General features: G+C 35.0%; 1 protein-coding gene across 2 annotated transcripts in view; it reads right to left on the bottom strand.

Moving 5' to 3' along the window:
* LOC141503279 (cyclin-dependent kinase inhibitor 2A-like) overlaps positions 1-14,001 on the bottom strand; it is a 28,477-nt gene extending 14,476 nt beyond the window's left edge. Inside the window, exons 1-3 of one of the 2 annotated variants that reach the window (XM_074208484.1) lie at positions 13,851-14,001; positions 13,105-13,431; positions 4,950-8,374 (exon numbers count right to left, since the gene is read on the bottom strand). In XM_074208484.1, coding sequence (XP_074064585.1) covers positions 8,214-8,374; positions 13,105-13,282 — 339 coding nt within the window. In that variant the 5' untranslated portion in view covers positions 13,283-13,431; positions 13,851-14,001 and the 3' untranslated portion in view covers positions 4,950-8,213. Of the gene's footprint in view, positions 1-4,949; positions 8,375-13,104; positions 13,432-13,850 lie in introns of those variants that run through there. The other variant, XM_074208483.1, reaches the window with a different exon arrangement.
* Between the last annotated feature and the right edge of the window lie 12,779 nt (positions 14,002-26,780).

Raw genomic sequence — 26,780 nt, 5'->3', positions numbered from 1 at the left:
TTACTTTTTTTTTTCTTAAAAGTTCAAAATCCTCTTTTCTTGTTCTTATGTTTCTTGAACAACCTAGCTTCAAAACATTTTGAACATTAGCACTTCTAATACAATTCTTACTGGATTAAGACATGTTTTTAATATTCATCTTTCTCTATCTACCTTGTTTTCCTTTTATGTACATTTCTTTTAAAAATCTATGTTGCTGGGGCGGCTAGGTGGCACAGTGGATAGAGCACTGGCCTTGGAGTCAGGAGTACCTGGGTTCAAATCCGACCTCAGACACTTAATAATTACCTAGCTGTGTGGCCTTGGGCAAGCCACTTAATCCCATTGCCTTGAAAAATCTAAAAAAAAAAATCTATGTTGCTTAATGACTTCTCTCTGAATCCATAAAAGTCTTTAAAAACATTATCCTTTAATGCAGTGTAATCAGAGTATTGGCTCTTGCTTCAGTAGACAAGGGTGCAAATACCAACCCTGAGGCTTCCTACTTGTGTAATCTTAAAAAAAAATTCCTTACATATTCAGAGTCACATCTGTAAAATTAAGGCTTTATATTAGATGACTTCTGAGGAACCTTCTGGCTTTAGAGCTAAGATTCTATTGATCTTTTCTGCAGATTTTTCATCTTGTGTCCTTATTTGATTCTTTAAAAAAAATCCTATTCTTTTATTATCTATCTTCTAGAGAATTTTAGTCCATAGGATTTTACAAATACTTTTGTAGGAACAATAATTAGAAAGTTAATTGCATTATTCTAGATAAGAGCCTAAACTAGGGTGATGCTCTTTGAGTGGAAAGCAGAAAGTATGGCATATATTACAGAGATATTGTGAAGAAAGATAGGACCAAGACATGTGAGTGAAGAATTCAGAGTTTGAGAATGGCAATTAAAATCACTGATCTGGATGACTAGAAGGATGGTTGCATCCTTGATAGTGATATGAAAGTTCAGAAGGAAATGTGTTTGGAGTAAAGATGAATATTCTTTTGGAAATATTGAGTTTGACATACCTATGGGACAATCTCTTCAAAATGTACATGAGGGGGGCGGCTAGGTGGTGCAGTGGATAGAGCACTGGCCCTGGAGTCAGGAGTACCTGAGTTCAAATCCAGCCTCAGTCACTTAATAATTACCTAGCTGTGTGGCCTTGGGCAAGCCACTTAATCTACCATTTGCCTTGCATCATATCTCTCAGAAGAGAGATTAGGTCTGGAAATTAGCTATATAAAGATGATAATTGGACCTTTTGGGAATTCACCAAGTGAAAGAATATAGAAAGAGGAAAAATTACAAGACAGATCCTTAGAGAACATCCACAGTTAGTAGCATGACACAGAGGAATATCCAGCTTTTTTTTTGACTGACAAGGCCAACTGTACAGGCACTAGGAGAACCGAGAGAGAGAATATCTAGGAAAACACAAAGAGGAGGTGGTTTATAAGAAAATCCAGTGTCAAATACAGCAGAGAGATCTAGAAGGATAAAGATTGAGAAGATACCATTAAATTTAGCAATGAAAGGATCATTAATAATTTGGAGAAACAATAGACAAGATCTAGTGAGAATGTTATTTTGTTTTGTTTTGTTTTTCTCTTGGACTGGGGAGACTTAGTCTGGTTTAGAAGTAGCAAGAAAGGAACCAATAGAAACAGATTGAGGACTAGAGAGGTAATGATAATAGCTAAAATTATATAGTGCTTTAAAAAAGTTTATGAAGTGCTTTAATTAGGGAATCCCAAGGGTCTTAAAAAATTACATTTTACGTTACATTAAAATTACAAGGCATTTAAAAGGCCTTAACAGTTTAAAAATGCACTAAGACTTTTGGGACACCCTGTTTAAATAATTCCATTTGCACCCCACACTAGCCCTATGAAATAAATTTTATAGGTATTATTACCTCACTTTATTGTTGAGTAAACTGAAATCCAGAGAGTTAAAAAAACATATCAGCAGATTTAAATGCAAATATTTTCCTGATTCCTAGACTACTACTTGATCCACTATACTATGGTTATCTTTATTTTCCTTATCATCATATCATTCCAGTGTTTTCATTGAACTTCCTAGACTAAACACAATATGTATGGGCACTACTACTTCACTCAGACCCAAAGGTAAGCAGCTTCACCTTTAGGGTATATTAATGAATACAATAAAATTTTCTTTTCTTTTCCAGTAGGCAAGAAGGTGAGAGAATTCTCTCTCCCTCCCATCTTTTCTTCAGCTATTCAGTGCTTTTCTAATTTTAAATATCTTCCCTCCATTACAAGAGGAAAGGTACTGAATCTTCATTTAGATTTGCTGAATAGTTGTAACTTAGTTTTTAGTTTCAATTCAGATGATATACTAGTTTAAATAATTTGTTTCTCTGGTTTTAAGTAACCAAAGACATTATCAAACATGAAGAAATTATTTGGAGGCAGAATAAAAACAAAACAGAGATAGGAAAAGTGTTGAATTTGGTTTCAGGGAACCACTTATTATCCATGTGTCATTGGACAATTCACATAGATTGATTTTCCTTGGCTTTAAATATGGAGATTGTACTAAATGATCTGAAATGCCCTTGAAATTCTAAACCTATGACCCTTAAAACCCTACTGTTCAGATCTCATTGGTAAAGATGATTTTCCTTTTTGGGGATTGAAGAGTAGAAAGGACATAAGTAACAGTCTAATTATGTTACAATAATTTATACTTCTACTATAGTATTTTATTATTTTATTGAAGTATATAATTATGATCAAAGAATTATTGTACCTCTTGCCATTAAATGTACAATTACATTTCTTTTGCTGTATTATGCTGTATTTGTTAGGGATAGGGACTGGACCTGTGATTAGAATAGTTTAAGGTATTCCCAGATGAGGAAATTCTCTCTACTTCAGGTCAGTACCTATCAATTATATAATTATGAAAAATTGCCTCAGTATGCTACATTTAAGTGATTTGTACAGGGTCACTCGACTAGTATGTGTCAGCCTTGGACTCAAATCTTGACTTTAAATTCAGCTTGGTCATCCACTGTGCCATACTAACATTGCTTTTCCTGCTTACTATTGGATAGTGTATTTTGGAAACCTTTTTTATACAAAGGTTCATAAAAACAATTCATTGAGGGATACATGGGTTAATTGGAAAATTCATATAATGCTTACTGAGGATCATAGTTCCTGGTTAATAGAAGATGCTTAATAAAGGCCTTGTTGAATTATCAAATGAATAAATGAGGCATCTATCTACACCCTGGGTTCTTAAACTTTTGTGTGCTTATCTCAAACCACCACCATCTCTTTAGAAGTTCTTGGAATCATATTTTTAACTCATCAAATAAAATTCAAAGGAAGGAAGGAGATGCATTTATTAAGCAGCTACTATGTGCTACATACTATGTTAAGTGCTTTTTAAATATTATTTCATTTAATCCATATAACAACATGCAAGGTAGATGCCATTATTATCCACATTTTATGGTCAAGAAACTGAGGAAGACAGAGATTAAGTGACATATGAAGAGTCACACATTTAGTGTCTATGAGGCCAATTATGAGCAGGCCCACCTCCTTCCTAGGTACTTATAATTAGTAATACAAAAGAAACCAAATGGTAATAAAACTAAAGCTGCAGTTTTTCCCCACCCAAATTTATAATCCTACTCCTTTAATCTATACATGGATCCTGTGATTTCAAATTCTTTTTGTTCATTTTAAACAAAGTATATCAAGAAATTTTGAAACATTATGAGTTTATTTAACTCACAATAGAGTTCACTCTATCCATTTTTATTATGAAATTCCATTTTAGATGATCAAATATTAGAAGCAAATGGGATCTTGAAACCATCAAATATTTCCTTTTAATTTATATTAGATGGGGAAACTAAAGGTAATTGAGATTACATCACTTACATCAAAATCATGCTGATGTCAAATGGCAGAAATGGGATTTTAACCCAAGACAACCCAAAGAACTATAGAAATAATTGAATTACTTGAGTCAAGCAATAATATTGATAGCTTTTCACTTTGTGATATCAGTGGTCATGAGTACATGTTTTTATTGATACTAGGCTGACTCAGAACATCTAACTTTGACAAAATGAAACTGGATTAAGCCTAGTGATATTATGACTTGCCACAATCACATTGGTGTTAAGTCTCAGATGAGATTTAAAAGCAGGTTCTCTGATTTCAGCACCAGTGCTTTTCCACTTTGTAACAGTTACTTTTAATAACAATTTAGAATCATAGAATAACATTTAAGGGATTAGTATTCTAAGTACAGAAGATATATACAATGTGATCAATATAATGTAAACTATGTAAATTAATGTAAAATTAACACTATAAAACAGTTTTCCATTGGAATTATTCAATTTCACTTTTATATTTGTTCTAAAAATAAATTTGAATTCTAACATGGTTTAAAATGAGTCTCATTTCACAACCATTTTTGATTGTTTGCTAATCTAGGTAGACATATAGGGCCAAGATGACTTATTTAGAGGGAATGACATTTTTCTTTGTCAGTGTTTTCCTCTCTCAGGGCCCCATGAGTGTTTTCACTTTGTGGTTTTGTTGTAAAATACCCTATTCTAATATCCTACCCCAGATCTATTCATCTCGTGTTCCAGCAATATTTCCTTCCCCCAGCCCACCCTGACTCCAAATCAAACTGCCAAAACAAAATATCAGTTGGGCACTAAAAAGAAAATGTGATAATTCACATTAAGTTATTAGCAGCCATCCCCTTTTTTATTTTTTAAACTCCTAGGAATCTAATACTATGAGTTGTACTGGAAAAGGGATTAGTACCCACTTCTGATAGTTGGATTATTGTATTGTTTCCTACTTTAGAAGAACCTTAGAAATACCCCATCATTTTATAGATGATGAAACTGATACAATGTATATTTTATAAAGTTTAAACCACTTTATAAATACGATGACAAAATTTGAATGATTAGGCTAAGCAAATCAGTTTTGGGCAAACTGAAAAAAGTAATCTGTGATTTTTTAAATCATAAGCAGAATGCAAAAGCCATTAGTATGCCTTCATTAATCTTTTCATGAGGGTAAAAGTTCTTTAATCAAAGAATGCTTGAGCTGGAAAGGATTTTAACATTCTCATTTTAAAGATGAGGAAACAAAATCTAAGAGGGAGGGAACAAAATTTAAGAGGGATGAAGCAAGTTGACACAAGTAAATGACAAAGTGAACATTCCCATTCAAGTTTTGTGACTCCATACTAAGCTACCTCCCAAAGATTTGTTTTGAAAACAAAATGCTAATTTAAATAGGTTTCTTTGAAAAACTCAAAAGCAAAAAAGACACAATTTGAAACACCTAGAATATGAACAGTAAATTTCAATTGAATAAAGCGTACATTTGTTATGTTTTTTTCCATGCATACATAGTGAACACATTTTCAAACTCACTCATCAGAATTAGAAAGATTATCAAACAGGGGAAGTGACTGTTCTCTGAGTGACTGTTTCTTTAAAAAATGGTGAAGTGAAAAGTCTACTGAACAAGTGCTGAATCAGATTATCAGGCAACCAAAAAGAATCATAAGGCAAGAAAAAATGGTGGCACTGAAAGAAGAGGCAAAACATAAGCTTATTTTTAGAATAGATCAACCAAATGAGATGCTGTCCCATAATGATCAAGACCACAAATGACAAGAAATATTAGCTTTTGTACTTTGGAAGGCTCATGTGTTTTCATTTCTGTTTCAAAATCATAAGTAATCATTTGGTTTAAACTATATTAATCAATCCCTTCTCTAGTGTGCTGCATAGAAATACACACTATTTGGTTTTTCTCTTAGAAATGGATACTACTGGGATCTTATTTTCTGTAGTCTTACTGTGACATTTATTTTTGGCATTTTAAAAATTGAACATCTCCTATGCAAGTTAATAATGATATTTGTACTTGCCTGCATTTGAATTATATAAACTAAATGGAAATATTATTGTAGACCCTTTCATTGTGAGAGTGGGGTTGTGGGGGGAAGATAGTTAAGGTAGTATTATCTAATCAAAATGACAGATCCATACACGTCTTTTTGTTAGAAATTCACTTTCTCTATAAAATAGAAAATGTATATACACACACATACACATACACATACACACTCTAGGTTTTTGTGTTTTCTCTTCTTTCATTTGTTAATTTAGTTGAAAGCTTCAGCAGCTTCTTAAATTTTGAACAAACAAATCTAGATTGTGATATGGAATCCAATCTTTCTGACTGAGATGAATGAGCACAAAATTATAAAGTTTATCTTTCCTTTGACAAAAAAATAAAAAGTTTTCTCCATTGAGTACAGAGGCCTTCCCCAGACATTATCTGTCCTTAATTATTATTTTTATGTTACATACACTATAAGCATGAGACCTTTCAGAATAATAAATAAAAACAAAATCACATCATCTCCAATTTCTTTATTGTTACTTTTTGGAAAATCTCATAATTAAAGATGTAACCAAGACAGAAGAAAGTCTACCTCCTTGAATAGACAATGAGTGTGCAGAGAAGGAATTTTATAGAAACTACTTTTACTTTCAGAAAGGAATGACTTTATATTCCCTATAGCTCTTCAACTTGTTTAGAAGAGGTTCTTTTCAGTTCTATTTTTGTACATCTCAATTCTGAACGTCTGCATATTATAACTCTGTATTTACTAAGAGCTCATTGGGCCACACCCATTCCAGAGTATTCATTTAAAACTTTTCTCCAGGGCTAAAAATGAATTTTTTTGAGGTTAAGCGATGGGAAAGGAGAGAAGATGAAGGAGTGGGAGTTAAGGGAGAGGACAGAGAAGGACAGTTAAGAAGAACAATTTATCCAAATGTTTACAAAAACCCAAACACAAAACAGAGGTCACTGTAACTAAAAATGAGCAAGCATTGTTACATTTCCAAACAACAACAACAATGCATTGATTTCTATATGTAGAAAAACATTTTAGCAAATTTTAACATAGCAGTGACAATGTGAATTATTTTAATGTAGTTTGTGGGCCAGATCAACATCTAGAAAATGAGTCAAAACGGATCTAACAATTTTATACAAGTTTGCTACATAATGAAAAACATTTTTGTGTTTTAGAATCCATAGTTTTTTTTTTTTTTTTACTATTTACATTCTTTTAAACAGTTATAATAGTCTCAAACACAGGAAGGGACTTTGGGAATCATAACATCTTTTATTTTATATGTTTGTTTCACTGAGATTGTCACTCCTATATAACACAAACTTGCAAGATCTAGAAGCCAGACTTGAAGCCAACTCTTCTGATTTTAACTCTAACAATCTTTCTATACTCTCATTAAAGAAATGTTTGTACTTTGGAGATTTTAATGTAAAGCTTAATGATAATGAGTGTATCATAATTAAAGTTCTTATTTAAATGCAGGTAAGAAATAATGATTCAGGTAGACTCCTGACAGAATTTTCTTAATAAAAATATTGATTTTTAAACTTTTATATAATTGGTTTTCAAATAATTCTCTTCACCTTTTCCCCAGCTCTTTGCAGCAAATAATTTTAACTAAAAATGATAATTCAGGAAAATAAGCCAACATATTAATCAGCTTGAAAAAACTTATAAATTTCTACATTCATACTTCCCCATTTCTAGGGGTTTATTTGGAGCAATGAATTTTAAGTTTTCTTAAAGATGTTTACTTATCTACCTCACTTATTTCCTCACTTTTATGGAGAGAGAAAATTTTTTTAATATGGGAAAAGATAGAATGAAAAAATTATTGTTCATATCTGAGTACCTCTGCTTCTTCCCTTCAAAGATCACTAGCTATTGTGTGAAGATGTGTGTGGGTATATATATATAAATGTATACACACATGTATATTTTAATGTCATGTATGTTAATGTATCTTAATATATACATATGTGTGTGTGTGTGTGTGTGTGTGTGTAAAGCCTACACATAACTTTGAACACACAAAGCCAGAGTGACAGCCCCTTAGGGTGAAGTGAGGAGTGAGGAATAGGGGAGTTAAGAAGGGGAACGAAGATGGGAGGAGAGTGAAGATGGAACCAGGGTTTGCAGCTAACACTTCCAGTTGACAGCTGTAGTCTAAGGGCTTAGTGCCTGAGGAAGGCTCCGGGTATGTGTATGTACATGTTAGACAGCCGGTGGTGAGGAGAAGAGAGACTGGTGGAGTCTGCTACTGCAGAATTGATCATATCGCAAGAGAGAAGTAGTGCAAAAAATGATAAAGGATCTCCGGTAGTTTTTCCATGACGTACAGAGAGGAGGGAATTCTCCTAATTAACGGTGTACAGCATCTAGAGTTTTCGGCATTCTTGAAGCTGGGGGTAGACAAGGGATGATGTTCCAGACCTGTAAGTCCAAGAGACTTCTTGGTAGTTAAGTGGAGGGAGACAAAGTGAATTGAAAATAAATCCCTTAAAAAAAAGTGATGATTCACAGGAAATAAAACAACTGCAATTCTAGAAGTCTCCCTGCCTTCAGAGGCCTCTGAAGATGAAATTTAGTCTTAAAAACAAACACAAAAATCAAGCAAAAACCCCCAGTTTTTCAACAGTCTAATCTTTCATCTATGCCAAGAGAGTTTGGGGTCCCACCTCCAGATTAGGAAGAAATCTGTGCTCAAGGTATATATTTCAGAATTTTATGATTTCCTGGGCATAGGAACTCCCTCTCTGAAATCCCTTTACCAGTTCCATAGTTTAGGTGGCATGCAACTAAGAATGTGGGAGAGTTCAACTGGTCATAGATATGTAAGTTGCTCATAGTCAAGTTACTCGCAAGGGTCAAAAATAAGATCAGAATCTGATTACTCTAAACCCATATTATACCACAATGTTTCCCCTAAATAAACATTTTGTACGTATAAATATATATCCTGGATTTATTCTCTCAGCATTTTGTTTTTTCCCTTTCCCTTCCCTCTTATTCTTAACTCCTCCCAAGTAAAAACAGATGAATTAGAGAATTCATCTGTACCTGCAATGTTTTTTATTATTCAGATTAGTTATGTCAATTTCACTCTTTTAAAGTGTAGTGTTCAGTTAACCATGTACAATAGACTCTAAAATATACCAATAGAGATTGAATTGCTAAAAGATCTCTGATTTAGGGCTAGAAGGAACTTTAAATATCATCTAGTTCAACTCCCTCTTGGTAATGGAATGGAAAAGGGATAATTTGTTCAAGGTTACATAAGCAAAACTCTGATTTGAACCAAAGTTCTCTAATCTCAATTTGTGGATTACCCCCCACTCCCAGGTTAATACAGTGTTCCACAGTGTCTGAACTTTGTAAGGCAAGTGATCTGGAAAGTGCATCAATTTCTCCAGGTCAATACAATATGTTTAATATCCTGGTGGGGAGGGAGAAGGGAGGGAGGACCGTTAAATAAAATTTTAATAAGCTTTTACTAAGTGCCAGGAAAATTGTCAGCTGCTGGGAATAGAAAGGCAAGCAAAGACAAACCCAGTTCCTTGATGCTGAGATGAGCAGAACAGAACACTGTAAACCCTAACAGCAACATGGGGTTGATGACCAACCTTAATGGACTTGCTCATTTCATCAGTGCAACTATCAGGGACAAATTAGGGTACCTGCAATGGAGACTAACATCTGTATCCAAAGAAAGAATTGTGGAGACTATTACCTTTAATTTTTTTAAAAAAATCTTATTATATATATTGCTATTTTTTCCTTAAGGATATGATTTCTCTCTCAATACATTCAATTTTGACCAATATATAGCATGGAAACAATGTAAAGACTATCAGACTGCCTTCTGGGGGGAGGGGTGGGGGAAGGGAAGCAAGTTGGGGGAAAAACTGTAAAATTTAAAAAACAATAAAAAATTTAAAAAATAAACATACTTCTTACCCTTAAGGAGCTTATATTCTAATAGGGGAAGAATATAAAAAAGAGGAGTTAGTAAACCCTGTGCATGCCTAATTTAATAAGCAGTTTCAGTCACTGTGGACAGTGCTCAAAAATTATTAGTCACCACACAATATTTCACAGTGATATATTACAAATCCATAAAAATTCATTTTACACATTTTATTTTTATAAAACTAGGGCCTATGTCTTGTTCAATCTGAGATATTATGCTATGCAAAAAATGAATTTATATATATTTATTAATTCTGAGGCTCATATTGCATAGATGCTATTATGTAAACTTCACATAAAATGTCATTACTACTAATTGTAATTTTCTTGTAAGGAAAAAATCTCAGAATCATGATTAAATGATAAAATGTCTGAGTTATTAATAAGAGCATTTTCATGAATACATTTACATCTGTAGGCTTAATATATAGGCATATTTAAACTAATATTTTATATGAAATATATTTTTGTAAGATAAATAACTGATGTTCATTAGTATTTATACCTAAGTAGCTATATAGTTCAATTTAATACTGTTTTCAGCACTGAATTTTTTTGTTTTTGTTGTTATTGTTGCAAAAATACCCTTTACAGATCTACTCAAGTGCCACAGGGAAAATGAGATTTATTAATATAGACCCCATCTGCTGTGGATCAATAGTTGACTAAAACCTTGTTCTACAGTTTTGATAGTCAGTTCTAGTACACTAGAAATGTTCTCAGTATCGGCTTGATAATGAACTGTCTGTTTCATCTCAACCAGTCTAGCTAAATACAATAAGCTTATAAGGTTTTTCTGCAGGGTGATTTCTTTTTAGTCAAAGGATCTCATGAAAACTAAATGGTTTGAGAGGTTATGATCTTCACTAGTAGCTAAATTATTTACATCTAGAAAAATACAGATCTTTTAAGTTACAAAAGTGTCTCTCTGTGAGTGAATGAATGAATCTTCATATATGAATCTATAGAACCACTAAAACATAGTTTATAATTTCATATTTTGCTGAAAGTAAAAAAATACAAAAAACCCTTATGTATACCTTTATTTTTTTGGCAGGCAATTGGGTAAAGTGATTTGCCCCAAGTCAAATAATTATTAGGTAAAAATTAATTATTACTTAATCTGAGGTCGAATTTGAACTCAGGACTACACTCTCCTGGACCAGTGTTCTATTTGATGTGCCACTTGGCTGTCCCTTTTGTATATTTTTAAATGAAGACATTATTATACAGTCTTAAAAACAGATTTTTAAACACGAACAACTGAGTAGTTTTTGCCCCACCAAAGAGAACATATATGTGTGTATGTATGTGTATATGTATACATATATATATATATTACATATCTAAAATACTTAGCTGTTGTAATACATCCTTGAATACTAAAATATTATTTCATAAATATACAGTATTGCTGAAGGCAACATGGTGTGGTCGATAGGGAGCTGGCTTTGGAGAATGTAGAGTTTGGATTCAAGCCCTATATTTGACACATGCACATTGAAAAACTCTGGGTAAGTCACTTAATAACCTCTCAGTATTCCAGAAAACTGTTTAAGATCAATGAATGGCAGAGAGGGTTCTGATTTCAAGGAATGGCAGAGAAACATTGCCTTACCAGGACCTCCCAACATGGATGAAATTACAGGTCCAGTTCTTAATTCTATATCATATTATTCCCATAAGCAACTAGTCTTTTATGTGGAATTATTTGAACAGCAATATGATATAATTGACTGTGTTCATTTAAAATTATGAATGAATAAAATATTATGTATATAATCACATATCCTGAAATGTAATTAGGTTATTTTTTAAATTATTTATGCAGTAATGGATAACTGCATTTCTTCAAATACAGATTTACAACTAGACAGAGGAAGTAGGACTTTTAAAACAAAGAAGTTAAGCACAAAACTAACGTGCATATTTCTATCTTATATTTACTTTGGAATATCAACCTATTACAAAGGCTATAATTTATCTTATATATCAAATTATGGTTGTGAGATCTCACATTTTGCTTAAGATTCAAAACTGTGATGTTTAAGAACCTCAACACAAGAAAAAAAGATCACTAGAAATAAAATATATTTCTCATTTGAAATAAGTGAACCCCAAATTCGACTTTGCCGCTTGCTTTTACAGAGTTTTTATTTTATTTTATTTTTTTAATGGGGAAGGGTGGCTACCACGTGGGAACTCACTCAAATAATAGGCCTCATTACAGGGCTGGCTACATTGTTTTCAGGATTATTATCAAAGACAGATTAAGCAGTTTTGTTATCGTGACTCTAAAATTTCCTTTCCCTCAATATTGCCTTCAACATGTAGACCAAATAGAACTAGTACATATTAATAACTAAATAGTGTTGTAATTTGATTGGTTAGAGACGATCAAATTTAGATGGTCAATTGTCCTTATTTATAACAATAGGGACAGGCACAAAACATAGCACCCCTATAAAAAAACAAGATTGAGTGTGCCACTGAAAACAAACTGATTAAAAAAATCATTCCTTAGTGCAAGTTGGCTCCTGCTGGTTGACAACTGAAGGGTACAATTACGGGGGGGGGGGGAATTCTTCGAGGTTTGTCTCACTTGGGCAAGGTTATGAGGGAGTTAAATCTTTTGGGGTGCTCTCGCCCCCATTTCCCTCCAAAAACTTCTAGAAAACGGGAGAGAGCGATACTAGGAAAAGATGCCACCTCTAAAGAATGAAGACGTTGGGACGGTAATAAATTTTCATAACTAACAACAATAACAAAAAACCCAGATAACCACGAGAGGACTAAATATACTGTCACTACATGGGATCAGACTTCCACTCATTCTTGGGCATTCATTCAGAAGTCTCCAGATCACTATGATAGCTTCGGAATTTCCTACTGAGAAGTTGTGGAATAACTTCCACGAAAGAATGAGAATACCTGAGTTGGGCAGAACAGGGCTTTATGTGCCCCGAGCAAAACGAATTTTAAGATTTTAAAAATAGAGATTTTTTAAAAGAGGTACGAGGATATAAAAGGCAGCCAGAGTGGGATGGGTGGAAGTGGGGCTTCTTTTCTGTCTGAAGGCCCCCCCCCGTCTCTGTTCAATTACGTATTAAGTAAGGTTGAGTTCTCTATTAATCACAGGCACCGATAAACCCCTCTTTTCTTTTCCACAGCTTCTCTCCACGGTCTTTGCCTACCTGGTCTCCTATGGTCCCGTTTCCTCCTCACTATTAGTAGAACTTGGAAGGGTGTCGCCTGGTTGCTGACGGCTAATGCCCGGCACAGCGCCTGCACCAACTTGGCCACGAGAGTCCTGATGCGGTGGGGCCGACAAGCTCTGCTCACGCGGATGGTCACTCTCATTCTCCGAATCATTCTTCCCCCCGGATTTACAGGCCCAGTCCTTCTGCTCCACCGTGCCGATCCCTGCAGCGCCGCAAACTCGCCCTCTGCACGCAGACACACTCTCACACACGCAGAAACACGCACACGCGCGCACGCACACGCGAACACGAGTCAGAGCTCTGCAGGAGGAGAGGGGCGGGAAACCTCCATCAGTACCGTTGCTCAAGATCCGCTTTGCTTGCTGGGCTGATTGGGACCAGAGTCAAGTCAGAGTTAAGGGCACGAGAATTGGGACCGGGGGATGGGGACCTGGGGGTGGGGAGAAAACTTGGGGGCCACCTTCTCCTCCTCCACAAGCCAGGATGGCTGCTCTTTAGCTTCCCCTCCCCTTCTTCGGCTCCTTCTCACACCCCCTCCCCTCCCCCTCCTTCCCCCTCCCTCCCCCCGCTTTAGTTCCGCCAGTCATCCCTAACCGCCCCTTCCTGCTGCTTTCTCCGCCCATTTCACTTTGTACCCCAACAATCTTGTCCGCCCTGCCCCCAGCCTCTCCTTTCTTTCACTCTCCCTGGAGGGTCGCTAATTTTTCATTCTTGCTTACAATATAAAAAAAAAAGCTTCGCCCGGATTGTTTTCTTTGACCAATCAGGAGCTAGAGGTCAAGTTTGAAATAAACGGCTGCACAGACCCACTCCTCAGGAGGCGCGAGATCGGGCAGCGGTGGGGGGCTGGTGCGAGGGAAGAAAAGCTTAACTTCACCTGGGGCGGCTGCACGGCCGCCTGGGCTCAGGGAGGCGCGGGGCGCGCGGGCTCCGGGGGCGCAGCGGGGAAGCGTCACGGAGCCTAAAGGCTGCTGAGGAGGCCGGGCACTAGGTAGGCAAAGCCGGGGCGAGCCTCCGGCGCGGTGCCTCGCCCCTTCCCCTCTCCCTCACCCACGATTCTCTTCTCCACCCCCTCTACCGTTCTCGCCTGTAGCTGTCCGGCGTCATTCTGTGTGGCCGGTCTGCTTCTTTAGCAGACTCCGCTAAAGGAGGTGTGCCAAAACACATTTTTATTTTCGGTTTTAAATACACAGAGCCTCACAGAGAAGAGTATCGGGATCTGGCATCCCTTTTCTCTTGTCCTCTTTCCAGGGTCCTTTTTCTCTGTATCTCCTTTACAACAAGAATTGTAACCGGAAAAGGAGGCGCGGGGGTGGGGAAATCCACAGGGTGAGGTCAGGACACCAAGGCTCCCTTAACAGCTGGGGTTTGGGAGGCGAAACACCCTGGTATTTCCTTCAGCCAGAGATCGCTCTCGTCAGAGCTCGGGTTCTAGCTCAAAGCCCGTACCAGGCCGCCTGCCTTAAGGCAGACATCTCTCTCTCTCTCTCTCTCTCTCTCTCTCTCTCTCTCTCTCTCTCTCTCTCTCTCTCTCTCTCTTTCTCTCTCTCTCTCTCTCCCTCCCTGGGGACAGTCCTACTGCCTGTCTTCAGTTGGAAATGAGAATGGTGAATTCATTAGGGACGTGGCAGTAGGAGTCTATCCTCGTCTTCTCCCAGTGATAAGGAAGTACTCCATAGATATTTTGAGATAAAGTCAAGCACTCTGGAAAAAGGATTTCAGTGTAGGATATTTACTTTTCTCTCCCCTCTTTTGTACGTTTTAAACACTATCGCTTCTAAGGTGTCTTCTGTAATTCCAACCCTTTTGCACACTACCCACACCCACACCAAAGCAATTTTTAAGGATGTGTCCTAAATCTAGGATGGTAAATTTAAACTGTAAGGGATCTCAGAAGTCGAACCTAACTTCCCCATTTGACAAATAAGGGTACTGGGGCCCAAAAAAGTATTTTATTGACAGTTAAATTTATATAAAAGTAGAGATTTGAGATTGACATCCAGAACCACCGGACTCCAAATTCAGATCTCTTTTCATTGTCCAAGTAATCTATAAAATTTCAAGCAGATCGTTGTACCTGAAAGACACTCCCCCCCCCAAATAAAACGCAAATAGATATGCACATATATTGTTCTGACATGGAATGTAGTGTCTTTCCCACAGGTATGATCAACAGGTGATACTTCCAGATTCCTGTTTATGCAGAATCTGACTTATATGTACAGTTCAAATGAACACATATTATAATTTACAAATTAAGAACTTTGCTGCTTGTTAAGGATGGTGTAAAATACTTATCATGTTCCTTTAAACTAACTCCTTTTCTAATTCATCTTTAGCATGGCATCACAGTTAATCTTTTTTCTTATGCACAGAACTTTGGCTGTGTCCCTCCTTAGAGAAGAATCCTATTGCCTATTCAGTAAATTTCAAGCTATTTAATTTTGAATTCCATTATCTATCCCTCAACCTCACCTTTCCTTTCTTATTGCATACCACTCATTTCCTTCTACCTAAATCTTGGTCTAGTCAGCCTAGATTATTTATTATCTCATATTTATCCTCAGTTGCCCTACAACTGCGCTTTTGGTCAGTGCTGTACCCTACATCTAGAATGCAATCTTAACTTAAATCTCACCTCTTCTTGAAATTCTATCTAAATAGAAATTAAATAATGAGACCCAATTTCAAATGCCATATACTTTTGTGATCATTTTTAATCCCCTCAAGGTTTTGATACTCCACACATTTGCACCTTGAATAGCACTTAGTTTATCACACACATATGCACATATATGTTTACACATACTTACCTTGTATCACTTTACTCAGTCATATATGTGCTTTAAAACTCTACTAGATAGAATTTGGGCCCCAGGGGTTCTTGCACTGATGGTGGGAAGGAAGAATTTTTTTCTTAGCCATGCTTTTTAAAATATAGAGATGCAAGAAATTTGACAATCATAAAGTGAAACTGAAAAAAAATTTTAAACAGTCAATTACTGTATAATCAGGATACTGAATGTTGCAGATATTTTTTCCTTCCTGATCTGAACTCCCATATTATTTTTTTTAGTTTTTTTTTGCAAGGCAATGGGGTTAAGTGGCTTGCCCAAGGTCACATAGCTAGGTAATTATTAAGTGTTTGAAGCCGGATTTGAACTCAGGTACTCCTGACTCCAGGGCTGGTGCTCTATCCACTGCGCCACCTAGCCACCCCTGAACTCCTATATTATATCAATTTTGTGTTCATTTGGTGAAACAGAGATTATCTATGTGAGACCATGTTAGTTCTAACTTGTAAAGCATTCTGAAAAGTTAAAAAAGTAGGCACACTATGGATTGTTTCAATGAATGGGGAAATAATAGTATATATGAATTCAAAGAATTTTGAATTCATACCTACCCCTATCTTCTTCAGGGACTATTGTAAGGAGAAAGATAATAAAGTAGACATTTCATTCTTGGTCCCCTGAATGGCGAACTGTGCCTTATTTAAAAAAATTTATCTGTTTTTTTCCTGCCATCCTGAACCTGACCCCACTGTCAGTTGGCACATCCTTGGGAATTCCAGTTTACTTAAATAGCACTTATAACAAAAAAAAATAGTAAGATACCTCTGAAGCAAAAGCAAGTTTATACTTCCTTCCATTGAAAAACTGAAATTCCTTTGGATCAATCAATCAATCAATTGATCCATCAAAAAGACCAAGTCCTTGTTATATGCCAGGAACTGTGCCCTATGTCCTGAGGATACTAAGAGAAAAAACTTAAATAACTCTTGTTTTAATGGAACTCATATTATGTTCAAGTACAAAATATATACAAAGAGATTTTTTGAGGAATACTTAGGGATGTGGAATCAGGAAGGGTCTCATGTTGGAGACAATACTTTTACTAAATCTTGGAGTAATTGAGGGATTCTAACAGGCAGAGAGATGAAGTTCATTTGGGGCATGAGGAAGAAGACTGCAAAGATAAAGAGAGGAGGGACATGCAATATTATGTTTGAGAAACAGGTGGTCAGGTTGTCAGAAACTCAAAACAAGTAGAAGGGAAAATAAGTAATAAGCCTTTAAATGTAGGCAGGAGTCATATTGACAAGAGTTGGAAAGGCTCTTAGAAGCCATCTAGTTCATGTTACAGATGAAGAAGCTGGGGCACAAAGAAGTTAAGTTACTTAGCACAAGGACCTATAGACAGTTAAGTATGGAATTGGGATTTGAAGCCTTAGCTTCCAACTCCAAACCCAGTGTTCTGTTACCATACTTCTACTCAAAGGCGTACTGTTAGAACTGCTATTCAGTCCTCACTTTCAAGGGAAATAGGAGTTTTTATTTTATCCTAGAAGCAACAGAGAGTTACTGGAACTTTGTGTATAAGGTAAACAAGTTTTTCATTTGAAATGACTAGACTTGTGCTCTAAGAATAGAATTGTTGATGATGTGGAGAGATCCTTGGGGCAGGAAAGTCTTAGTCTTATTACAAGATCAGGTGAAGAGACATTGAGAATAACTAACATAAGAGAAAAGAGATACTGTGAAGGTTGCATCATTAAGATTTGACAACTGATTGGATTTCAGAGTTCTACATTTGTAAACCTGGATAAATTGTTACTCTTGAATGGGATTTTGTGGTACTCTTGACAGATACAGGAAGTTAGGTAGAGGAGTGGGTTTTTTGGGAAAAATGAATTCTGATTTAAACAGGTTGAGTTTGGGATATTAAAGGGATATTAAGTTGGAATGTAACAGACAGTATATTTCATGGATAACATGTAAACTCTAAAAAATATTTATTATTTTAAAAGATGATGTTTCTATGATATTATTGATCCCAGTTCTCTTCTTCATGCCTTTTTCTGAGGTCTCTCACAAATATAGAATTCAACAAATGTTAAGTACCTGCTATTCAGAGTACACTGAGCTGAGTTTAAAGATAAATAAAATCCCCGATCACAAGAAATGTATCCCAAAAATACAGAGAGAGAAGACCCTCCTTCTTGTTCTATTCAAGATTACTGGAGAACATAACTTTAATATGTGACATAATCTCAGTCTTATAGTGTTTTGCAGTTACTTTCTATATCCAGCACATTTTTGAATCTAAGATATGTCAGAAAAATAATGTAGTGGGGGGGCAGTAAGTAATTTTTTTTGTCACTGAATGATGAGAGAGATCCTAGGGCTCATCTAAAAAAAATCTTTTTTTTTTTTTAAGAGTCCAGAAAGCCTGGGTTGGGGATGTAGTTCAAAGAACCAGGATCTTAACTCATCCTCATACTGCAAATCTAGGGCTCTTTTATATAATTCATTACTCACAGATAGTGAGTATAAAATATTCTGTGAGACTACTTTGTAGCCTATGTTCTCTACAACATATGTATACCTTTTGCAAAACTTAAAGTATCATCATCATCATCATCATCCTGACCAGTGGGTATGTTTGAGAATTGAGCAAACTATTATTACTGTTATGGTCACTCTGTTATAAGTTGAGAGTTAGCTATTATATTAGAAAGTCTTCTGGACTTGGAGATAGGAGATCTGGAATTCATGTTATATTCCAACAACCTGCTTCCTTTCAATATAACTCACTTCTAACACTTACTGGTTGTGGGACCAGTGGAAGTCACTTTCCCTCTTAAGTATGCTAGGTCACTTTATGACTATAAGTTACAAAGAAGTTGCTGACATGCATTGGTGAAAGCGATTTTCTTATTTGGGCGAGCCCTGTGATATCAAAGGTCTAGTCCCTATACTTATCCTATCCAATATTTTGAAACACTGTGATGATATGCAAGTTGCTTAACTTATCTGAGTATGAGAAGAGCTTTTAGTATATGTTCCAAAGGACTATTGTTGAATAAAATAATGTATTAAAAATCACTTTGAAAATTTTAGTGTTACATAAATGTCAAATCTCATCATTTTTCACATCAAACTCTCAAGCTAGCCTAGCTCAGGGAGAGAATGATAATCCATAAATTACTTCTTTTTGGTTTTAACACAGAGAGATATACAAACCTACAGCTTTTCTTTTATTGACATTGATCCTTCTAAACTCAAGGTTGATAAAATGTTTGGGTGAGACTAGGGCTATGAACAACCAAAACTAGCATTTATATGTCATTTTAACATTTGCAAAATTCTTTTCACATCATATGTCATTTGAGACTTTCTGCCACATTGTAAAATAGAGGTACTATAGATGTTATTAACCCCATTTTATAGATGAGGAAACAAATTGAGAGATTGACTTTGCTGAAGTGGCACAGGTAATAAACTCAGAGGTTAGACTTGAACCAAGGTCCTTCTTATTTCAGTGCACTTTGCACTGTCATGATGTCTTATGAAAGGGAATGAATTTCAGATGACATACCACAAATACACAATCAATGTGTCATACTCATCTATTGTCAAGATTTAACAGTTTATCTGAAATTCAGAAATGCCTTTGTATCAAAATCAAATCTAATAAAGCTTCAGTTCCTTAAAATGGTTTAATAAATGTATTCAGAAGCACACAGCTGTTTCATTGATCACTGATTGGTATGTAGCTAAAGACTCAAAGGGAACCTAGAGACAATTTAGTCCATTCCCCTTGTTTTATAGATAAGGAAAGTGATACCCAGAGAAGTTAAGGGGCCTTTGCAAAGCCAAACGGCTCTCTAGTGAGAGTCGACATCTGAAACCAGGTTGCCAAGTCCTAGTCCAATACTTCTATGTTATTTTCATTTTTGGTTCAATTTTTTTCAGGAATTACAGAGCATATTTACTTTTTCTGATTCTGTTCTTATAATATTCTGACTCTGAAAAATAGTGTCAACAAGCTATATTAATATTGTCAAACAAATGAGTATGTACTTTTGGATTTATTATTTCAATGAATCAACTAATCAAAGTCTCTTTCAGGAGCTATTTCCTAGCATATTCCTAGATACATGTTTATTACAAAGTGTTAATTACAGCCTTGTAATTGAAGACTAACTAAAATTATATAATTTTGAGTGTTATTATTTGTACTCATTTTAAAGTAGTTAATATAATAATAATGTTCAATTACTTTTTGTCATTCCATTAATACCTCCTATTGCAAAGTAAGCTTTCCTTCATTCAATAATTGGAATAACTCTCAGTTACCCAAGTGTATATATCTATATCTACATATATGCACCTAGTCATATATGAAAATATGTGAGAATTATGTACACATATATAATATATATATATATATATATATATATATATGTTGTACATCTGTAAAAGTATGTTAATCATCACTCTCCTGGAAAGGAGTAGCATTTGACTCAATTCAACAAAAAGTGTTTATACCTATCTAGTGCATACTAGGCTAGAAAAGCATATAATTCACCTAAGGCTAAATCCTAGAACTCAAGGAGATTATAGCATAGTTGGGAGAAGATATCTATGCAATCAAAAAGAATTAGTATATTATATATGTTTAGATAATTATAAAGGAATCATTGATAAAATTTGAGAATAAATAACCTCTTAACAACATATGTAGAATCTTCTGAAACAACCTGATAAAATTAAAAGTTGATGAAGACAACTGCTGAACAGATCATCCAGGTTTCTTAGGGCCTATATCAGGGTTGTCCAAAATGTGGCCTGCAGGGTGGATTTTATGTGGACCCCGTGGGTTTACTAAATGCTTTAGTAAACAAAGCCAAGAAAAATGGCAAATCAAAATATATTGTCTGTGTTTCAATAAAAACTGTTAAAAGTAAGGTTGGATAGCCCTGGCCTATATAAAGCATTATTTTGAGCTTTGAAGGAAGGACTCAGATGTTAAGGATTTTTTCCTATTAGAAGCTGAAGCAAGTGTGCAAATTCTCTCTTCTGTCTTCCCCATCAACAGTGACATCAAGTATTATAACCTGAGAAGGAAGTTAAAGCATATTGCTTTCTGAACTCTAAATTTCTGTGTCCAAGTTTGAGTTCATAAATGTGAGGGGTCCAGGCATATGATTATCTCCATAGAGATTTTTTATGTGTAATAATTATTTGAGATGGAAATAGATTCATCCTATGCCTTTGATCCTGAGACCTACTTGAAGTTCAAAGTCACTGGCAAGTTCCATGGAGTGAGAAGTTGAAGAGGTGGAGATTACAGCAAAGAAGTGATGTAATGTCTAGTGCAGCAACATCTTTCAGTATCCAATAGAGTCTTCTCATCCACTATTTCCATTCATGTATTATGTACTATGGAATAGCGTGCCCCAAGTTTATAGAGGTAGTCCTTTTTACTATTACCTTTTAAAAACTATGCCATTAAGATATTTCACATAAAAGAGGCAAGAAAAAGCTTTTGCAATGGATTGGAAAGGGGGAGGTAAAGGGGAATGAGCTAGCCTTCATTCTCATCAGAAGTGGTTCAGAGAGGAAATAACATACACACTCAGAAGGGTATGGAAATCTATCTTACCCTAGACAAAAAGGATGGGAGAAAGGGGACAGAAAAGGGGGGGGAGGTGTAGGTGAGAGAAGAGAGAGATCATGGGAGAAGGTAGTCAGATACAACATACTTTTGAGGAGGAATAGGGTAAAAGGAGGGAGAGAATAGAATAAATGGAAGTGGTGAGGAATAGAATAGAGGGAAATATAGCTAACATTAGCAACTGTGGGAAAAATAATTTATTGAATGGACTTAGGATAAAGAATGCAATCCATCCCAGAGATGGAATTGATGGTATCTGAACATAGACTGAAGTACACTTTTATTTTCTCTCACTTTATTTTTTTTTGATGTTTTTCTATCTTTGTGGGGGAAGGGGGATTATGTTTATGTTTGCAACAAGATCATTGTAGTAATGAAAATAAAGTAAAAAAAAACCCAACCCCCCCAAATTTTGCCATTTTAGTAAATGCTTTTGTTTTAAACTAATAGTATCCTTTGGTTAACCATTAAAAGGTAAAAATATTGGTGGGGGGCTTGTGAGCTAAAAATTTAGGGATACTGTGAACCCACAGAATACCTTAAAACTACGATAGTTGTCTCCTCGAGGAACCCAATCTGTGAATGTGAATTGGGATGAGTCACTATGTATAGATGTGGTTCAGAAGCAGGGAAGGGGAGGTTATTATCTACTTATAGAATGGATCAAAGTAAGCTTTGAGGAAGAGGAGGTGCATTTGAATAGATCTTTAATGACTTTATACTTCAAAAGGAAAAGTTGTTGAGGGTGGAGGGGGGGAATCATTATGGAATAGATAGAAAAAAACTGAAATCAGAAGACTTGAATTTAGATTCTGCTTTTTTGATGCTTTCTACCTATATAAATCTTAAGTCAAGTTACTTAACCTCCTCATCTTTAATTTTTTCATCTTTGAAATGTCAGGGTTGTAGGGGTGGCTAGGTGTCACAGTGGATAGAGCACTGGCCTTGGAGTCAGGAGTACTTGAGTTCAGATCTGGCCTCAGACACTTAATAATTACCCAGCTGTGTGGTCTGGGGCAAGGCACTTAACCCTGTTGCCTTGCAAAAAAAAAAAAAAAAAAAAAAAAAAAAAAGAAATGTCAGGGTTGGACTAAATGGCTCTTTTCATCTCTACCTATATGACATTTATGTATAGTAAACAATTCATAATATTCTCCTTTGTTATTACTACTACTATATTCTAACAGGCAAAACCGGGCTAAAAAGCCCAGAATGAACTCATCTGTGATCAACTAAGTTAATAAAATTAAAGGTGGTACAGTGAATTAAGTTATATTACTTTATTGAGGTTTGAGATAATTCTTAAAACTTGGGTTCATGACTCAATATTTCAGAATTTCCATCAGCACGAAGATCTGGAGATAGATATGTATTGAATTTATTATTCTGTTGAACCCCTAGCCTTTTCTCCACAAATACCCTTCTTAGATACAGGGCTTTGTTTTGTTTTACTTTTTACTTTTTAGTTTTTGTAGGGCAATGGGGTTAAGTGACTTTCCTGAAATTACACAGCTAAGTAAGTATTAGGTGTCTGAGATCAGATTTGAACTCTGGACTCCAGGGTCAGTACTTTATATCCATTGCATTACCTAGTTATTCCCTAGTTACAATTTTCAAGAGGGAAGGAATATTACAGTTTATAGAAACAGTCTGGTGCAGGGGATATAACACCGAAGTCAGAAAATATAACTTAATTCCATCTCTACCATTTACCAACTATAAGGTCTTGAACATGTCATTCTCCTCTCTGGTAGAAGTCCAATTCAAAAATGAAGAATAATTCGTCTGTATTTTACAACTGTTCCTACATTACTTAATGAATAAAAACCATTTTGTTGTATAGGAATTGAAATTTCTAAGAAATTTCTAAGAAACTCTTTTCCATCTTTTGAAAGTAGCAATAACATTTGCATATAAAATGTTTTATCAGTGGTCAGAAATCTTGAAAATTAGGTTTCCTCATCTGTAAAATGAGGGAACTGAATTCTGTCTCCTCTAAAGTCACTTTCACCTCTGCTCAATTTGATATTTGTATAATTCTGCCCCTGAGACTTGTAAATGGCACCACAGCCCTCTTTCATTCCTTTTCTGTTTTTTCTCTGTCTTAGTAGCTCTTTCTCAGTTACAGTTGCCTTTAAATAGAATATCCAGACTCTATAAATGCCTAGCTTTTCCCACTATCAGTCAAGTAACTTCTGTAAGACTTGAGAACTAAGGGACCAAAGAAAATGATCTTTGAATATAGTCAATATCAAAGATATTCTGTTCTATTGGAAGGTTATGCTAACTCCACAAGAACTATTTACACAATATCATTAGAAGCTTCTAAGATTCCATAAAATATAAAATTTATAACATAATGCCCACTTCAGCTAATCATTATATTTAGAGTGCTTACCTTCTGAAGATCACTTACCAGCTTGATCTGCATGGGGAAAATCCATTAAAGGCAAGAAGAGCAAGAAAGAAGACCCTTAGCTTCATTTTTACTTTCCAGGCTTAACTAAAAACAATCTCTGGTTCAAGGCAATTATATTTTGAAATGAGTAAAATAAAAAGGGATTCCCTTATGACTCTCTTTTTTTTTATTCCTGAGGTCTCAGATGTTTTAACTAATATGACTGATCATTTTAAGAAGAAAACAGAATTAAATAAACATTTAAAGAATTTCCCTTCTAGTTTACATGATGGCAAGAATTCTCAGAAGGAAACAATACCAACAAATGTGAAACTTAAATTAAAAAGTCTCAACACGATCACAACAGAAGTATCCTTCATGATAAAAAAAATGGATCATTAGAATCTCTTGAAAATAATGTGTTCACTATTTAAAATAGCGATCTTTTCAAATCTTTGACAAATGATGACTTTTTAGATAGTGAGAACTACAAGTTGAAATTCATTTCAGAATCTACATATATATATGTGTGTCTGTGTGTGTTTGTGTGTATGTTTTTAGGTTTTTGCAAGGCAGTGGGATTAAGTGGCTTGCCCAAGGCCACACAGCTAGGTAATTATTAAGTGTCTGAGGCTGGATTTGAACTCAGGTACTCGATACTCCTGACTCCAGGGCCGGTGCTCTATCCACTGCGCCACCTAGCTGCCCCTGCTAATGTATTTTTTAATAGTAAATATAAAACTGTAGTTCTGACTCTGCCACAAATTAGCTGCATGATGATGGACAAGTCACTAAATCTCCCTGAACCTGATTTTCCTCCTCTTTAAAATAAGGAGATTGAATTACATAAGTTTCAATAGCTCTTCAAGATCTAATTATCTTATGATGTATGAATTAGGAGTATAATAAATAAATAAATAAAATAATCAACTTTATGTATTTTGGGTTCCAAAAACTGACTTTTACTTCAAAAGACATTATCTCTCTCATCCCCACTCCCACCACGCAAACTACTATTACTATCTTTCATTCAGAAGAGACTATACTAAGTTTATGAAAACTACATGACATTATATGATCTCATCAGTAATAGAATTCTGGTTAAGAACAAAAAGAAAATTTGTATATTTGTATGCATATATGTGTGGGTATATGTACACACACTTGAATGCTTGGATGTATGTCCCTGTCTGAATTTGACCCTTGTGTTTTGGGAAATGATTGAGTCTTAATTGAATGTACTAGTAAAATGCAAAACTATGAAAATAGTGGTAAATTTCAAACCTTCTGATCACCCCAATACATCTTTTTACATTTTTCCAAAGAGAGGTAAATAGGTGATTGATGAGATAACCAATATAGATGAGATAACCTATATAGTTATCTACATCTTTCACGATGGCCTTTCAAGAAAGGCCTTGGGCTCCTGCCCTGCTCTGTTACTTATTTGCTAAGTCAGCAAGTCATTCAACTTATATGAGCTTCAAATTCTTGATCAAAAAAGGAAAGAAGACTAGATTTCTAAAGGTTTCTTATAGCTTCAGCATTATAAGATTGAAATTGAAACTTGAATTTCAATTTGTAATATTTTCTAGTTGAATAATTACCTGACCTTTAGAGAAATGGAATTTGATGATGCTACATAAGAGCCTAAATAAAATAATTTGTGATTATAAACTTTTCAAAGTTTTATAAAAGTGCATGTTATGTCTATAACTCCTTTTGAATTGATGTGAATTAACTAGTAAAAATTTACTTTGCTTTCAGTATTAAAATAATTTTTAATATAAATGAAGAGATCATAAATTTCTTAAGGGCAGGGTTTGTGTCTTTATAATTTTATATCCTCAGATCTTATACATAGTTTTGTTTAATATTTATTGAATTAAATTTTAATTAAAATATGAAATTAATGATACTCAGGGACAATTTTATTTATTTGGTTTTTACTTTTAATTTCAGCTATTTATTAGAAATAATTATAAGAAGGTTTTACAGGCCTATATATATGAAATAATTTGTATACAAACTTGAATTTATTTCCTATGCATCCTGCAAGAGAATTCTTTTACTCAGCATCAGTCAATTAACAAGTTCTGTCTTCTTGAATTTTTGGAATTACATGACAAGATAGTATATTAATTAAATTAATAATTTCTTTGGATTTGCAAAACACACTTTTGTTCCATGTCCTTATGAGCCTATCTTCCCTAATTTAGGGTTAAGGATAGGTCTTATGATTTTATCTGTAAAGGGAACTCCTGAGTGAGGAAACTCCTATCGATGCGCAAGTTAGAGCCTTCTTTGTCACTTAGAGCTTTAGAGTGATGCCTGATGTACTGAGACTAAGAGAATGAAAGAGGAGGAGAGGGAGGGAGAAGGGGAGAAAGGTTGATGAGAGAAGACAGGAAGAGGAAAAGGGAGGTAGGGAAGGAGAGATAGGATAAATGAATTATTAGGTCTTTAAAATGTCTTCAATCTAGGCTAATGAAACTGCAGAAAAAAACTGAAAAAACTTTGGTAAGAAAAATCTGCTCAAGATGTAATAAACATTTTAAATGAATTGGTTATTTGCTACATCATAGTGATAAATAACAATTATGAATCTCTTAAATAGGTAATTTCTTACTCTTTATACTCCTTGTTTGATTTGTCCTGAATGTTTTCCCTCCCATTTAGATTTATTACATACAGTGCTTTAAGATCTTAGAAGTGAAATAAATCTATCAGTTAGATAACTGTTTTATTATCATTGTATTTTTTACTTCAGATCACTTTTAAAATCATT

The sequence above is a fragment of the Macrotis lagotis genome, chromosome X (assembly GCF_037893015.1).
Source record: "Macrotis lagotis isolate mMagLag1 chromosome X, bilby.v1.9.chrom.fasta, whole genome shotgun sequence".
NCBI classification, from domain to species: Eukaryota; Metazoa; Chordata; class Mammalia; order Peramelemorphia; family Peramelidae; genus Macrotis; species Macrotis lagotis.
The sequence above is the reverse complement of the archived record's forward strand: the minus strand, read 5'-3'. Positions and strand labels throughout refer to the sequence as shown.